The following is an 18,509-nucleotide window of genomic DNA, read 5'->3' on the forward strand; positions in this document are numbered from 1 at the left end:
TCTTGATTTACAATATACTCATACAGTATATTCTACCTAAAACCATCATTTATAAACAATAGAAACATCTTAGAGAATGGAACAGGGTTGCATATTCCAGTCCCTCTCTTTAAAGTAATAATCTACAACATTTTCATATGAATAAATATCCATTTTGTTCCTCTCTCTCTGCTCTAACTCAACAGTGATCCAACCTATATCCAGTTGATGAAAGCTTTTCCACTGTCTGTTCTAAACAGCCGCACAGGAAGTGATGCGTTTTACGTTTCCGGTTTGTTTGGAATCAACAGAAGAAGAAGAACTGGGTAGTTAGCATGAGCAGCGATAGCCACCATGGCTGAACAGACAGAGAGAAGAGAGAAACTCAAACTGCAGCAACAGAAAATCCAAGCTCCGCCCCCACACTGTTTGATTGACAGGTGATCTGTGGGAAGAGCAGTGCAGAAACACCACAGCGATGAGCCAGATGTTGACGCAGAGTTTCAGACAAATTATCATCATCAATAATGACATCATGACATCATCACAGCGTTCCTCCCTCCTCTACTAACATGTGGAAGGTCTAAGGCTTTAGGGATAAAGAAATCCTTATTCCTGGTTGATGTTTTGCGGCGGTGAAACTGAGCCAGAGGGTCGTAGTACCAAAAACACAGAAACACAGAGTGTGAGGGATGGAAAGGTTTCAGGACAGAATCCATTCATCCTGCTGAAACCAGTCTGCACCGTCACTGAATAAATTCACTGTTTTATTTATGCGGTAAACTCCACATAATGATGCAGCACAATTCATACAGTGGCCTAGTCTGAAAGTGCATCGGTCCCTTTTGGCATCGAGTTTCTATTAACATATTTTCCAGGCCGGTTCAGTCAAGGAGACTCAAGACACCACTTTGGAGGAAAAGGAATAAGAAATACAGAATATTGATTGACCCGTAAAAAGGCTTTGGCAGCGTCCCGGGGAGAACAGGAGCCTCACACTGCTGCTGCTGTGAGTGTGTGTGTGTGTGTGTGTGTGTGTGTGTGTGTGCCTGGGAAAGAGACATAGCTCTTCTGTGCTGCACTACAGGAGTCAGCTGTCACTTGCTGCTAACAATGAGTCCAAACTGTTTGTCAAAATATCTCCAAACAAGCCATTTGTAGCTCCACAGGAGAGTTGAGGGTAAATGGAAAAGTTGCAAAGTACATACATTTAAATTAGCTCTGATTTCATGACTCGGTTCCTCCATTAAAACACTTTCACTAATCAGGAAATCACAGAACTGTTTTTCTCTGCCGCAGCACAGTCAGGTCAGAGTGTAAACAGTAGAGTTCAGTAGAAGATGATCCGCTGAGTGAATTTTGAAGCCGATAAGGAAGTGTCCGGCTCCAAAAAGACTCCAAACCGTCCAACTCCATGAAGTCAATGGGAACCAAACTTCTCACTCAAAATATAAAGTCAATACATTTTTTCCACTAGAGGTTTTGGTCTCAGCAGCTAATTTCACTTCTTCTAATGTGTGTCCTTATGGAGATTTTCAAAATCATTGTGTCATTAACGGGATATAACGGTCATAAAACGGGATTGTTTTCCTATTGACAGGTCGCCTGTCCAGTGATCGACAGGTCGTCGATTACTGGCCAATAGCAAGCGGCGCTGCAGCTCTGTGTCGACCCTGGCGATCGTAAACCCGATCTTTTGCCTTCAAAACGGCCTTTCAGAAACCTGTGGGTGCCGTCACACCCACTCCTCCATCTATTTTACAGTCTGTGGTCGGTCGCTCTCCGTATTGTTTTCACAAACGGCTTTTTTGGAGATATTTTGACAAACAGTTTGGACTCGTTGCAGCAAGAGGCAGCGGAGCTTCACCTGACAGCTGACTGGAGACAATACTGTCTGTGGGTCCAACAACTACAGGGAGGAAGAGAGGAGTTATATATCAAAACAAAATCACCAAATTTATCCTTTAATGAGATGCAGATTAAACCTCTCTGCTAAAACCAAGTCAGCACGACAACCGTTTGCTGAACTTTGACAGCAGGAAGTTGAGAAAGGCAGGACAAAGATATCCGTGGCTCTGAGCTGCTGATTGCTCTTCCCTGCAGGACTTTCTCAGTCCCTTTCAAAAAGTACAGCAGCCGCCCAGCAGAGGCTCACACTGCCAAATCAATGCTGCTTTCCAGATAAGGATGCTCAGAGGTACAAGAGATCTTTTTTTTTTTACCCTTTTTCTGAAACTGAAGGCTGAGGACCAGCGCCTGTGGAAAGAGATTAGAGCCTGCAGAGATTACATTTGAATTATACATTATTTGAATTGTATATTATTATGCATAAATTTGAATTTGTCACGCTCATGTTGAACCGTTTGAATTTAAAAAAATGGATTTGTTGAATAAATGAATTCAAAAACTCAATGGAATGCAATGGCTTGACCTTAAATGTGATTATAATTGAAATTAAGTTTTAATAATGATTTCAAATTCTGTTTTCCAGATTCAGATTCAGATTCCTGAGACACACATCGGCACAAAAGATTTTTAATCCCTGAGTGTCGACTGGAAGGCTCTTCCTCCTCCAAGGCAGCTAGCAGCGGGCTAACACTCTTCAGTAGCACTAGCCATGTGGCACCGTCTCTGTTCATCTGCTCAGCCAATGATCCGGTCTTATTCTCCTTGCTTTGTGAAACAGCTTGGTTGAGTTAAAGCTCAGTGGGCGGAGCCAAAGAAGCAAAGTTAGCTAACTGGCAAACCTGAACGGCGACGAAGGAACTCTGATCAAAATAAAATAAATGGCAATAACTTGTTTTCATTCCTTCATGACCATGGCATCATGATGTTGAAGGTAAGCAGCTAGCTAACTAGCTTACCTAGATAGCTATAGGCTAGTATGGCTAGTCTGAACTTGAAGGTCAGCTAGCTAACTAGCTAACTTCATAATATTAGCTTTCTCCTCTCTTACCCCCCGTCTTTTTCACTGGGCTTCAGTCTAATGTTTACCTTGCGAGGCAGCTGGATTCGCGAGATCACGATCACGCGAGAATCCTTCTTGCCAGGCTTCAAGTTATGCATTTGTGGCCGAACCACAGTGGTTCGGACCAATCAGCGTCCTATGAGGGCAGCTATGGGCGTGGTTTAGGTGTGCTGACAGCGAGAAGCGACTGTTCGTTCACAACAGTGGCGACTCCTAAAGAGGCTCGTAGATGCTGCTATAACATCAGTTACTTCTGAACTGGACAGTATTTCTTCATTGAAAGAAGAGCAAAGAACGGCACTGAAGGCTTTTCTGGATGGAAAAGATGTTTTCGCTCTTCTCCGTCATATGGTTCGTTGATCTGATTGGTTGAAGTTAGGCCGTGATAGACAGATGGTTCATCCAATCACCTGCCAAGTATTTTTTCAAAGTTCCTGCCCTTTTCCAAACAGTTTCCAAGGACGACTTCCCAGGTGGTTCTGTGTAACAAACCCTCTGACGCGTCAGGTTAGTCTAATGTTACTACTGTGGTTCTTTGGCTCCGCCCACTGAGGTTTAACTCAACCAATGAGATTATTTCTGCCTCCGATAAATGTTTGTAGAAGTAAAAGTCCAGTCAGCGGTCCAGGACTGGCTGGTATAGACATTATAATCAGTCGCACGGCTTTTCCATAACTATCCCGTGACAGATAGGAGAATTTCCATGATGAATAAATGTCAGCGCCTGTGTTCAGTTGTTGCATTTTCTTGTTGCGCGTCTGATTTGATCACATCAGGTCCGGCTGCGGCTGACTGTAATCTTCATAAGGAACACAGATATCTCACAGAGAGCAGCTGCACTTACCAGCAGCCGGGCTTGACATTTAACACTTGACTGGTTTCACAAAACATAATGAAGAGATTTCCATGACATTTCAAAAATATTTCTGGATACGTAGGCCAATCGTACTATTTTCCATGAAGCTTTTGGTTGCATGTCCCCGAGACACAAAAGAAGACTGTCTGCTGAAGCTTCAGAGCTAGACAGACTAGTTAGATCTGGTTCTGCTCTCTCTTTTCTCATATTTAACAGACCAGAGTGCAGCTTTCTGACTGAAGCTCTGTGGATCCATATCGTCACCCAGCTTTGAGGCTCTTCACCAAAGTCGCCTGCTAAATTGATTATGCTGCTACTGTGGATATGGAGAGAGACACACACACACACGTCTTCACACAAAAACATCTTATGAAACAGCTTCAGGTTGTATTTTTTAGCGGTGGAAGGTGGGTGCTGCTGATGAGAATGGCCGACCCGTAATCAAAATGTCGCAGGTTCGATCCCAGCAGCAGTCAGTAGGCGTCAGTAGGCGTCAGTAGGCGTCCTGTCAAAGCGCCTTTGAGCAACACACTGAACACCCTCCTGCTCCACAGCTGTAAACAGGAATATAGTGGAGGGTACAGTGGAGTTTATTCAGCTTGACATAAAGCTTTATGGCATGAATTCATATATTTACCATATTAAGTGGTATCAAATGGATGTAATTTACATAAAGATAGGGTCTTTCAAAGGGGGGAAAAAGCGTGAATTGATGTTTTTCTGAAAATGAGGTTGATTTTTGGCTCAGCTGGCTGTGTGACTGCGACCTCCTGGGTTTGAATCCGACCCGGGACGTTTGTCACATGACGTTTAATGTTTGCCCCCCTCGCTCTCCCAGTCTTTTCCTGTCTCTCTCTACTGTGATTTGTCTAATAAAGGCAAACAAATAAATACATAAATTTGAACACTGTTTATATAGTGGTTACTGTTTGTCTTGTGATGATTACTGACTGGAGGTCAGTTTATCCTCCTTTTATTTACCACTACATCACTGTTTGTAAGTCACTGTGGATGAGAGTCTCAGCTAGATGCATAAAATGTTAATGTAAACACACACACACACACACACACACACACACACACACACACACACACACACACACACACACACACACACACACAGCTGTCATCTCATACATTAAAAGTTGTGATGTGTTTGCTCTCTTGTTTTAGGATTTTTTTTTATTAAATCTGAATTTACCTCTTTGGTTTTTCGGTGACGCATTTAGTCAGGAAGCAGTTTTGGTAAAAGCTCTTTATAAATCAGTCTGACCTGATTTAAAAGGCGCAGGTGCGGCTGCTTTGAGACGCAATTACATCTCCATTAGACAGACTGATGCCCTGATTAGATTGATTTTGTCGGCTGATTAGATTATTAAACAGCCGCTTTTACCTTTTTCGACCGAATCCCTCAGGGACGTCGATGAGTCAATCTTTACTTCATCTTTAATTCAGCAGGTAATCAGTGTTGACTAGGCCAACTCACACTGAACTGAAAAGTAATAAATAAAAGTACAGTAAGATCACCATAAACTCAGAGACACTATAAGTCCCTACAGGAATATTGTAGGAGTATTATAGTAGTAGTATAGTATATTATAGTATAGTATAGTATTATTACACACACACACACACACACACACCATACACCTCGAGGATAAAACCCATCTGCAGTGAAACGTGACTGTCAGCCGGTCGCCCCGCCCCTCCTCCTGCTCCGAGGGGAGTAAAAATCAAGGCCACACAAATACATCTAATGAAACAGCTTGAGGTTGTAGTGAATCAGCATTAAACAAAAGCGGGAGGGGGGGGGCAGCATGGTGGCTGCTGGTGGTGAAAGTCACCTACCTGCTTATTACCCGTGAGGACAGATGGTAGGACCAGGTAGAACTCACCTCTTCCTCCAGAACAGCCTGAACTCTTCCAGGTCTGGATTCAGCAAGGTGCTGAAACGTTCCACACGTTTTCCGGCTGCACATTCATGCTGTGAACGTCCTGTTAGACCTCATCCTAAAGGTCTCTACTGGGTTGAGATCTGGACTGAACTGACTGTCATGTTCCTGAACGTCTATTTCCTGCCGGACGTTTCCATTGTATCCACTTAGAAAACAGCGGGGGAAATAGCTTCCAAAAATGGCCAGAATGAACAAAATAAAGACACTGAAAGACTAACAACAGATGGTAGAAAAGATTAAGTGACTATATACATATTTACTAAAAAGACATACCAAAAAAAGGCAAGCAACATAGACAAACTATTTCAAAGGAAACATGTTAGATCAAGCTCTTCATTAAGACCATCGGGGGGATTGTTCCCAGGTTAGAAATCCACCTGGCTTCCATCAAAGTCTCCTCCTCTTTCGGGGGGGTTTGACTGTTTCTATTACCCAGAATCCTTCATCTATGGTGGAGTGACCCAGTTCCATACAGTGGGAAGCCTGAGGAGAGGCAGCGTCTTTTCTTTTGTGTTCAATAATGCATGTACATATGGTTGTATTTGCATTGTGTGGCGTATATAACACCATGGGAGACAGGCTCAGCTACACTGGGTGTTTCTGTTCTGTCCGTTTGTGTCTGAAGGGTCAATAAATGTTGGAGATGAAGTTGGACATGGAGCCGCTGAGGTTTTGGAAACAGAACGCTTACGCTAAAAAAAAAAGTGAAATTAGCCTATTCCTATATGGTACATTAAAGGTCCCACATGGTGTAAAGCAGGACTCCCCTTGCCTCTGTGATGATAAAGGAGTTGGATGGTCTATCTAAACATGGTGAAAGTATCAAAACTAAATCCACACAATCCATATTAGAAAAGCGAGCCTCTAAACGAGCCGTTTGGACTTCCGTAACTTTGTGGCGTCACAAAGGTTCGCTCATTATCATTTCTGTAAGAAATAATAGACTAACAAAGTGTTTTTTTCAAAGCGGTCGAGCGGTCGTCGTCGTTTATTACCGGAGAGTTTTCCCTACCTGTAGCCGCCGGGCCGCGGCGTCTCACGTTTCACTCTCGAAACGGTTAGCCAATCGGAACAGAGGCATCGTTAATATTAATGAGCCTTAAAGACACGGCGACAGAAACAGCCTGTTCTTGGTAAGGCTCAGAGAGATGCTGACACAAAATAAAACTCTGGAAAGTGGAGAATATGGACCTTTAATGTTCCTCATGGTACAACTTGAGGTTTTGACTTGAGTTGTTTATTGAAAAACTAGATAATTGTGCTCACTTACCCATAGGTAAAATGTAGATAAGTCTTCATTTACATAGATTTCTATATTCAGCTCAGCATCTCTATTCATTGTTTCAGAGAAATGAGGACAGAGTCTTGTCCATTCTTCTAGATATGGAAATATCTGGAAATATCTCCCTTATTGAAAGCTGTGGTGACCAAAGAAAACATACAATGTTAGAAAATAAGTTTATTTCGAAATCAAAAAAACACATTTTGTCAATAACATTTTTTAATTATTGTAGCACACCCAAGTAACATGTATAGGGCTCGCAAATGTAAACAACCATTCCACAAATTGAAATAGGCCTAAATCAGCAACATCATACAGAACTAGACAAAATGCCCACAGAGGGACATTTAACATCCAATATTTGTGACATGAAAACATTTCATGCTTTTATCGATGTAAAAAAAAATGTAAATTCACAACAGCGATCCACAAGACATGCAGACGAGTCTCACAGAGAGACTGACGATATGTGCGTGCACGGAGAAAGTGCCAAACGAAGAAGAGTCCGCGCATCAAACAAACTTCTAGACGACGCAGTCTAGTCTTTGGTCCCTGATGTTCAGTAAAACACCGCCGCCGTGTCTTAGGTTTTGGAGGCGTCCTTCCTCAGCGAGGGGATGAACAGCTTGTGAGCTCGGAGCCTGAACTTCTGATCCCTCACGCTGTAAATAATCACATTCCAGCAACTGTTGGTGGCCAAAATCCAAAAGGCGAAAAAGGAGAAATTGCACCATTCGTTTCCCAAGACGTTCCCAACCACGAAGACGGCGATGGGCGTGAAGGAGGCGGTGAAGGCCAGCGTCAGCGTCCCGATGGTCTTGGCCGCCTTGATGTCGGAGAACGTGGGTTTGGTGGCGCTCTGGCACTCGCTCTCCGCCAGGTGTTTCCTGCGCCTCGAGTGCTGCCTGATGGTCGACAGAGAAATGATGTTTATGACCACAGTGCTGCCGAGGAGCGTGAAGTCGAAGGCGGGGAAGAGCAGGAGGATGTTCCAGGCCTGGCTGGGGAACTCGCTGATGGTCCCCAGGGCGTAGTTACACATCCGGCTGCAGGAGTTGTACTCCAGAGCGATCTCGCTGCTGAAGACCATCGGGGAAACAGCCAGGAAGAAACTCCCCACCCAGGAGAAGATGATGAGCGTCGTCGTCCTTTTCCGTGTGATCACTGAGTCTTTGTGCAGCGGCCTCAGGACGGCGATGCTCCTCTCGATGGTCAGCAGGAAAATGGTGGTGATGGACACCAAAGTGCAGCCGGCGAAGATGGGGCCGATGACGTTGCACGGGTGGAAACTCGCCGCTTGCGAGTTGTAGGAGGTCCACTCCGGCGCCGAGTCGGTCACCATGAGAGACACCTCGGCGTAGACGGACAGCGGCACCACGAAGATCCCCACGGCCAGGTCGGCCACGGCCAGCGACGCCTTCAGGTACCCCTGCGGAGTGTGGAAGTGCTTGGTGCCCAGCACCACGGCCAGGGTCACCGCGTTACCGAACAGGATGGCGAAAATCAGCAGCACCATGAAGAGCACCATCAGGATCTTGTTGGCCAGCGTGCAGCAGCACACGGTGCAGTGCGCCGGCTCCGTTCCGTCCAACATGGTCGCTGCGCCGGTCGAAACCACGGGATGAAGAGACGCTGCGTTCACATTGTGACCTAAAATAAAAACAACCAGAACAGGATGTCAAGAGGTTTCCACCATTCCATGTACGTTGATAGGTCTGCTATGTGCTATGTGTCGGTCCATTCTTTTGTTTGTTTGTTGTTTGTTTGTCAATCACGTGCAACATCTCAGTCACTACTGATTTGTCAGAATGATGCATCTCACCATTGCATTCCAGGTCAAAACAATGTGACATGTTTGTTACTGATTGGCCCAGAGGGAGACCACATCATTTATGGGGCACGACATGTTTACTGTTGCCTTGATCGTTCACTTTCAATATTTCATTACAAAATGTCTCACAAGTTATATTTTGCATTAATTTCTGAACATGATTCCCGCTGTAAAATAACAGGAAACTAAAGCAGTGAACCGAAATGGCGAGTCAGAAGGTTTCGTCTCTACTGCCGAGACTTCCATTTTCTGCTCATAAATAAACAACTTACTGATTTCCGCATTTTCCTCTCCAAAATAAAACTTTCAACCAATAGCTGAGGTTCTCTGTGGTTACGTTAGGCCCCGCCTCCTGTCAATCACAACCCATGCAAACCAACAGACAAACCAAAGCCAGACTCTTCTGCACGCTGTAAAATTAAATGGAAAATAAAGCGTTTTACACAATTAAGGCTTAATATTTCTGCTGCTGCTGCTTTAATATTTAGACAGCATTTATTTCAAAATATCTACTTTGCAAAACAGCAAAGATGAAAGAAAAATAGCAAGTATCTCCTAATTTTATAAAAGCTGGAAAACGATCTAGTGATGTAAAACAGTGAGGGGATGCAGGAAATCAGCAAAAACTCCATTCAGCCTGGAATTTAATAATTTTATTTAATAATGCAGATTATTTTTTACAGCAGTAGGCTACTTTTACTTCTATGCAAGTTATATTTCAGCAGAGTAACAGCCTACTTCTGCCAGAGTATTCTGAGTTTCCAGCCTTTACACCACATCCGGCCTGCTGAGGTCACGCCCCCAGCAGCAGCAGCTGGAGTAAACAAACCCTCTCACTCCCTGACGTCACATCACATCACATCACATCATGGCACGCGCCCTCCGCTGTGCTCACGTGAGCCCGGCAGCCCGGCTGGTCACGCGCCAGGCGGCCGCAGCTACTACTACAGCAGGAGAGGTGACGTCACAGCGGAGCCGGACGGCAGCAGCAGTAGTAAATAAAGCCAGATGCTGGACAGAGACAAGACCCGCTTTAAAGTCAGGTTCCTCGATTTCTTAAAGCAGCCTGTCATTCCAGTTTACAGTTCAATTTCATCTATTTTTGATTTTACAGTCAAATATTACAACAGGGTCGAAAATACTGACGCAAATATCCTGCGGTCACTTTTCCCTTTAAATTAATTTCAGATGACAGTCCTCAAGCTTTTTTTCCCCCCCAGCTCATATCCATATCCAGCATATCAAGCTGAAACATCCAGCATATATACTAATCCTCAGGATGCAAATGGAAATCCATACCAAAAAAAATAACCAACAAAACCTCATGCACTTTCATGCTCGTGCACGTTGTAGGCTACAGGCGCGGAGATGGACAGTCCGACCGACTCCGTGCGTCTCCTGGTATCTATCTATATCAGGAGAAGGCGCTTTGGGGATGTATTTCCTATTGTCATCCCATTCCATTTTACAATTTCTAAACACAAACTATTCACAGTTGCGATAATATTGGTTTTTATAGACAAATACACAGAGTCACAGCCAGTTTTACTTCTATATTTCAGTTGTCATATCCACACTCCTGTATGCAAAACCCACTTTAAAAATCAATTTCCTAATATTTCCTATACTAGCCAGTAATTCAATTTTACAGCTTCCAAAAGTGGCATATTCAGTGTTTGATAATAATACTGGATGTCACACAGACTTCCAGCCTTTACTCACTTTCAGCTCTAAATTCCCTTCAAGCTGCAGCTGCCAGTCGCCGGGCATTTTCCACTGGATCTCCACACAGCAGGCTTTCACTCCGGTTCAAACATCCCCAGTCCTCAAGATGAAAATGAAGTAATTAAAAAAAAAAAAAAAAAAAAAAGTCCATAACTATGAAACTCACTTTCCGCCGCGCACGGTAGACGCTGACGCCGGGGACGGAGCGGAGGAGCCGGGCGGTGCGCTGCGCACTGGTCCGGTCTGGACTGGAGAGCCGGTTAAGTGTCTCCTCCACTGGTTTCTCCATTGGCTGAGGATGCTGATGACAGAGGAGAGTCCCCCGCCTATATGAAACTTACTTACTTAACGCAGCGCCTGGCTACCCGCGGCTGGCAGCAGTGAATCCTGCCACAGCAGCACAAGAAATGCTTTGGTTCGGTTTTTTCTTCCCCTTGGCTGGAAGAATTTCATCATTGAACCAGATTCCCTTTTCCTTTTCTAATAATTTCTTTTTTTTTTCTCTCCACCATTCATTTTCCTTGATTCCTTCTTAATTCTGGGTTTTATTCAGTTGAGTAAAGCAGCAGTGTTTGCCAGCCTCTGGATCTGGGTCACATGTGAAGCCCCGATATGAAAACTGGGTCCCAACTAGGCAAATTCAGTTTAATCAGATTAGTGATGCATAATGTTAAGATGGACATAGTTTTCTTTTTTTCCTTATAAGCCAGCAGCCTTTCCCAGCCTTTACTGGGTCAGTGCTGCTGGTCTGAAAGTTTGGTCCCAATTACAAAACACGCCCCATTAAATCAAAATAACTGTAATAATATCTGATTATTTTCAAAGGAAAGAAAAACTACCAGTCCTTCCTTCCTCGTCCAGACATGTCACTGAGCAGCTAACAACACACTGATTCTCTCCCTCTGATGAATTAAACCTCATTTTCACATTCAGATCAAGTTCAAGGTCAAGTTCAAGTTTAGTTTATTGTCATATGATAAGATTCAGATTCAGAAAGGTTTATTGTCTTTCACAAGCATGACAGAAAATTGTCTTCGAAGTGCCTCATAAAAGACATACCACATAAAAACAAATAAACAGACATAACATACATAAGATTAGAGGTAAAAGAGTAAAAGTGCACGTGGCAATGTGCAAATATAACAGTGTGATGCCTAATCGGTATGATATTTATTTCAGATTTTCAATTCCATTCAATGCAACTTTATTTATCCCACGTTTAAAAGGATGCAATTTAAGATGCAAACAATCATTAAATCCAAAGACATGACAGACAGGCAGGACAGCAGCAGGTCAGCAGATTAACAGATTAACAGATGGACATTTGCATATTTGCAGTGTTAAAGTGCAGAGAGCAGGCAGAGGTCAGAGGTCAGCTGTCAGACGCACAGAGCCGAAATCATAACAGTCTGTGACAAGGGAGTAGGTTTCACTTCAACACTCTGGATCCAGATCTGGGCAGCGGAGCACACCGATATACTGTGGACCAGGACAGGGACGGGACGATGTATCGAAAATATGACAATCCGTCTGGAGGGTCAGGAACATGAATGGTGATATCAGCCCCATGTTATTCTGCTATCAGGAACATGAATGGTGATATCAGCTCCATGTTATTCTGCTGTCAGGAACATGAATGATGATATCAGCTCCATGTTATTCTGCTGTCAGGAACATGAATGGTGATATCAGCTCCATGTTATTCTGCTGTCAGGAACATGAATGGTGATATCAGCTCCATGTTATTCTGCTGTCAGGAACATGAATGGTGATATCAGCTCCATGTTATTCTGCTGTCAGGAACATGAATGGTGATATCAGCTCCATGTTATTCTGCTGTCAGGAACATGAATGGTGATATCAGCTCCATGTTATTCTGCTGTAGTAATCACTAATGAGACTCTTGACCATCACAGTTTCACAAGCTCTCCATCCAAATTATATTATTGTCACTTTGTAATGACATTTTTTAAATTGTTGTTTACATTCTAGCAGCCAATGGCATCGCTAGAATGATCTGGGTCTCAGAAATAAACAGGATTCTGCACAGTCAGACTTTGTTGTCACTGAACTTTTATTTATTACATCGTATCTTGGTTGTATTGATTCCTGAACCTCACATCGGGTATCGAAACGTATCGTGAGATGAACAGATCGTCCATCTCTACTACGGACGCAGCATTAGCCGAAATGCAACTCTGTTTTATTAGAAGTATTGAAAGAAAAGCTATAAATTTACATGAGAAAAGTCTGTATGAAAGAGAGTGAGGAGAACTATTGCAGTGAACTTGAACCTCAGATATGAAGGGCAAACTTTAATAAAAACATGAAACATGACAGTCATATTTTGAAGTAGAAACGCCTTTAAAGGTATTAAGAGGAGATTCAGGCAGGCAGGAGAACGGCTCCGTTGTTTTAAAGGTGAAGGCTGTTTGAGCTCGTGAACAAAGCCAATCACAAACTGCTTCAGTCAGACTTCTAAAAACACAAAACGAGTCAAAAATACAGAATATGCCGGTGTCCTCTTTTAAATCACTCTTAAAAAACTCACTTATTCAGGATTGCTTTTAATGAATTTCTTTGTTTTTAACCTACTTATGATGACTGTCTGTCTTGTGCTTCTGCTGTTAACTTTTTATGTTTTATCTTTAGCTGCTGTACAGATTTGACCTTTTCTTGTAAAGCAATTTGCAACCTTGTTTTGAAAAGTGCTCTATAAATAAAGTTATTAATATTATATGCGTTTGAGGCAGAAATAAGTGAGTCAGTAAGTCAGTATGTCTTCCTGTCTCGTCCCCAAAATTTACACAGATGATTTACGATTGTCCAGAGTTGGATTCTCGATATTGATTTCAGGGTGTTACAGGAATTTCTGACCTCATATGGGCTTGGTTGACCACAAGTGAACTATGGGAACTAATGCCCTGCAGGCTATGCTTACACACACACACACACACACTTCATCCATCCCCTTTGGCCCAGTGCGGTGCGAGGCCAATCCTCCCCTGACACCAATAACACAGAGTTTGAACCCCGGTTGAGAAGCCAGATTTCCTCCCACCAAACCCAGGAATGACCGTCCTCCTCTTCTTCTCTTCTTCTTTGCTTCTTCTTTTTTTAATCTTTTCTAACTCTCACTTCTTCTTCACAAACTTCACCAATAGCAGCAGTTTCCAGCCTTCCTGAAGCGTTTAAAAAGCCAACAACAACAACAACAACAACAGCACCTGTGTCACAGCATCAGCAGAGTGCGGACCTGGCGGCGCTCCCGGACCCAGCAGTGGACACAGCAGAACAAAAGCGTAATCCCTGCTGTTGTGTGTGTGCGGTGGGTAATCCTTAATCCCGGGGTCACAGCGGGCGGCTCGGGTCCGATGCCTCCTGCCACAGTATGGTGAGTTTGTAACTGGAGCTTAAGACTGTATTAAACCTGTCGGCCGCAGCGCCTGCCGGCTGTTTTCCCTGCAGAGACGTGGAGGCTGAAGAGAAACGAGGGTGAACTGAACTCATCGTGAGGTAAACAACCGCTAATATCAATAAACCCAGTTACACTTTCAGAAAAGCATAATTTCATGCATTTTGTTTTTCATTAAGATCCTCAAATGACTTCCATCCACGTCACATGTGAAATCCCCACATGTGAAATCCCCACATGTGAACTCAAAGCACATGGGACACATGTTGGTTTTCATGTGTTCTCCCATTTCCCATGTGAAGACGACACTTGCACCTGGGAGTTGTCTCTTTGCGTGTGGAATTAGGTTTTCACATGTGAAACTAATACTGTCACATGTAATGGCAGGGGAAAACGTGAAAAAAAAAAAGTTCACACGTGGAAGTTCACCTATGAATTCGAAATGTACACATCTGAAGTAAAAACTGTCATGTGATGTCAGAAAACAACGTGAAACAAACGTGTTCACATGCAGTCTGAAAACCAACATGTGTCCAAAAAGCACATGGGCTTTGAATTCACATGTCGGTTTTCACATGTGACTTTTTTGTAAGCCTAAAAACTCTATTCTGCAAATAAAGCAGAGTGAACTGAGTTAGGTGTGTTTCCCTTCCTCTATATCCCTGTTTATGTGTATAAACTTTAACAAAATCTATTACATTTTCAGAAAAACATAGTATCATGCATTTTCTTTTTCATTAAGAGACTCTATCTTCATGTGACTTCCATCAGATTGATACCAGCATCCCGTATCATAAAGATTAATATCAGCCTGAAAAGGTGGTAAACTCTATTCTGCAGATAAAAGAGAGTGTTAAGTGAGTCTGGTGTGTTTACCTTCCAGTGTGTAAACATCAGCAAAATCAGTTACATTTGCAGAAAAGCATTATTTCATGCACTTTTTTCCCTTAAAAGATCCTTTCCTCATACAATTTACCTCAGTTTGATACCAGAATCACACATCATAAGATTAATATCAGGCTGAAAAGGTGGTAAACTCTATTCTGCAAATTAAAAAGTGTGTAAACTGAGTTAGGTGTCTCTGTTTCTGTATAAAATTGAAGCTGATGTCATCTGTTTCTAGACATTTCTTCTTCTGTGAATGTTCATGGCAGGATGGCAGGGCCTCGAGGACAGCAGACAGACCGCTTGACACTGAAGTTCCCCATTGAAATCAATAGAAATGGTTTTCTTTTTGTCGGTGCCAGCTCCTCCACCCTGCTAATCAGCTGGGAGAGAGAGGAACGCTGCTGTGTGAGAGTAGAGCTTCTGACTGGAAAGTCAAGTAGGCGTCGTCAGTACGGGCTTTAATGGAGAGTTGTAGTGTTTCATGAATATGGGTTTTAACAGAGTTGTAGTATTAGTATGGGTTTTAATTGAGAGTTCTAGTGTTTCATCAGTATGGGTTTTAATGGAGTTTTAGTGTTTCATCAGTATGGGTTTTAATGGAGTTTTAGTGTTTCATCAGTATGGGTTTTAATGGAGTTTTAGTGTTTCATCAGTATGGGTTTTAATGGAGTTTTAGTGTTTCATCAGTATGGGTTTTAATGGAGTTTTAGTGTTTCATCAGTATGGGTTTTAATGGAGTTTTAGTGTTTCATCAGTATGGGTTTTAATGGAGTTTTATTGTTCCATGTGTTCGATGCTGTTTTAGAGGCTTTTCCACCTTGCATAGAATAAAGATCTGGGAGTCTCCCAGATCTTTATTCTTTTGGAGAAACACTGGGAGAAACACTGAATCCTTGTAATTTTATGACATGAGTCAGTCAGATTTAAACATACAGCACAGAATATGGTCTCAGTTTCAGTTCAATATAGGTATCAGTATCGGCTTCAAAAACCCATACCAGTCAAACCCTACTTACAGTAAAATCCAATGTAAGCAATGTATATTTTTGTGCTACACATCCATTCCATTACATCTGCACAGCATACGCTGCACGCAGCACGCAGCATGCAGCTGTTCGCAGCATGCAGCTGTTCGCAGCATGCAGCACGCAGCGTGCAACATGCAACATGCAACATGCAACATGCAGCGTGCAGCATGCAGCTGTACGTAGCATGCAGCATGCAGCTGTTCGCAGCACGCAGCACACAGCACACAGCATGCAGCACACAGCATGCAGCATGCAGCTGTTCGCAGCACGCAGCACACAGCACACAGCATGCAGCACACAGCATGCAGCATGCAGCTGTACGCAGCACGCAGCACGCAGCACACAGCATGCAGCATGCAGCTGTACGCAGCACGCAGCATGCAGCACGCAGCACACAGCATGCAGCATGCAGCTGTACGCAGCACGCAGCACGCAGCACACAGCACGCAGCACGCAGCACACAGCACGCAGCACGCAGCATGCAGCATGCAGCTGTATGAAACACGGTGCAGCTGCTGACGCTGCAGCTCCAGCGCAGCTCCGACCTGTGTGTGGAGCGCTGCTGTCACTAGATGGCAGTAGTGAGTCACCTGCCTTCACCTCAGACACCTTTGGCATTTCAGAAGCCTTTCATCCCTCTCAGACAGAGGGGACGGTCTGTCTCTGTGAGAGGCTTCCAGGTGAGAAAAGCCTCCAGAGATGTTTTGCTAATTACCTGTGTGAAAAGCTTCTCTCCCTGCTGGGTTTGGCCTCAGATGACCTTCCTCCGCCACACAGGAGGGACAAGTGGGATTCGACATTTCGTTCCAAAGTTCACTCAGAAGTTAAGAGCCTCTCTGGAGCGGCGAGGCTTTTCTGGAGCGTCCAAGGAACGACTTGTGAAAAGCTAAGATGTGTGTTTTATCTGTCTAAAGCAGAAACCTGAGTAAGAGATTAAAGACACTAAAATACACCTGACATGGTTGTACGTAGCGGTGCTCACCTGCAGGACAAATATAACTATATGAGAGCTAAAGCAGAGACGCTGGAATCACATCTGAGGGCTGAAGAAGAAGCGGTCGAAACATCGAGTGTTGTGCAGCTTTTTTGGTAAATAAATTATGATTTAAGCTTGAAGATTAGTCTTCTGCGTTTGATTTCCCTCCAAAAATGTCAAACCACACCAGTCCTGATGCTTCTCGGTGTCGCCTTTATCAGTGTAGCTGGTGGTAGATACAGGGCATGAAGGCACCGCTGTAATAATAGTCTGTGAACCTAGAAATCTCTCTTTCTCTGTAAATACACTAATTACCTTGATGAAGGCATTTGCTGATGTGGTTTGACCTTTTTCTTGATATACCAGCAAAATGCCAGGGAAAGCACGCGCAGACGACTAATCTTTCATCTTTAATAATTTATTTGACAAGAAAAAGCTGCAAAACGACCCTGTCTTCTTCAGATCTGTTGCTTTCCCCTGCTGTTTTGTCCATGTTACAGCTGACTGGGACTTCAGCACCGTGAACATATATATATGTACAGTACATTCAGATCTTGACAGTAAGTAATATACTTTATTTATCAGTAAAAGCAGAGTTAACATATTGGAGACGCAGCCAACCAGGGCAGGAAACTGAACTTGTGTGTGTGTGATCCACAGTTGCTGGTAAATCCCAAATTCACCTGTCACTTTCACTATTTTTACAGCCAACTAGATTTTGTGAATAGAAAAACCGCCAAACGATGGCTGGTTACCTGCCAGAGTGGCTGGTGGACAACTTACCAGCCACATCCAACCAGGAAAGATCTGTTGCTTAACATCACTTTCTTTATCTCTGGAGAAATATGTCAATATTGTATTAATGTAGGATCACTGATATCTGAATTCTTTCTTCTAAATCTCCCCTTAGGAGCAATTAGAGAAGGTACATCTGCACTCACACACGTCCACCGGCAAAATCACTTTGCGGCAGTTTTGCGCGTCACACAGCGCTCGGATTTTCCGCGCTCAAAGTTCAATCAATTTCAACTTTGACCCAGTTTGTCGGTGACCTTTCAAAGCTCAACCAATGAGAAAACAGTTGAATGTGACGCAGCCAGAAGCGGCTCGGACAAGACGACGGACGGAGACAACAAGGTTTCCTGCACCCAAGTTCTTCTTCTTTTTTTACGTCTTCTCCTCTGAAGGAGAACAGCAGGACCTTCTTCTTCTTCTTCTTCTTCTTCTTCTTCTTCGAGTTCATCGTTGCAAAACCATCTGCGACTGACTGATGACATCTGAAAGCAGGGGCGGACTTAGTGATTTGGGGGCCCTAGGCAAAGTCAAGCATGGGGCCCCCTGAATCCCAACATTCAGTCTTTTCAGTCCATCCTTTATATACGTTACCTTCAAGTAGGGGCAGAGCTCGGAGGCGGTGGTAAGGCTGTTGATTCTTGATTTTTTTTTCAGTATTTTCTTTACATCTCTGGCAACAAATGGTGCCGTGGCAAAAAAAAGTCAAGAGGCAATACTGCAGCCTGACTGACTGACTGAGGGGCGGCCATGACTCAAGACTGAACCCTTTTTAGAATAGAGTGAACTCATCTATTTCAAGGAGAAGAGGAAA

At 43.6% G+C, this 18,509-nt stretch overlaps 1 protein-coding gene across 1 annotated transcript; it reads right to left on the reverse strand.

The window, feature by feature from the left end:
- Positions 1–7,623: 7,623 nt before the first annotated feature.
- Positions 7,624–18,146, reverse strand: LOC139923226 (olfactory receptor 4D9). The gene is made up of 5 exons (XM_078287063.1): positions 18,075–18,146; positions 10,763–10,897; positions 10,594–10,647; positions 10,202–10,280; positions 7,624–8,690 (listed from the first exon to the last, which is right to left on the reverse strand). Exons 1-5 carry the CDS (start codon positions 18,144–18,146, stop codon positions 7,624–7,626), a joined length of 1,407 nt encoding a protein of 468 aa, XP_078143189.1.
- Positions 18,147–18,509: the final 363 nt, after the last annotated feature.

The sequence above is a fragment of the Centroberyx gerrardi genome, chromosome 12 (genome assembly GCF_048128805.1).
Source record: "Centroberyx gerrardi isolate f3 chromosome 12, fCenGer3.hap1.cur.20231027, whole genome shotgun sequence".
Taxonomy (NCBI): Eukaryota; Metazoa; Chordata; class Actinopteri; order Beryciformes; family Berycidae; genus Centroberyx; species Centroberyx gerrardi.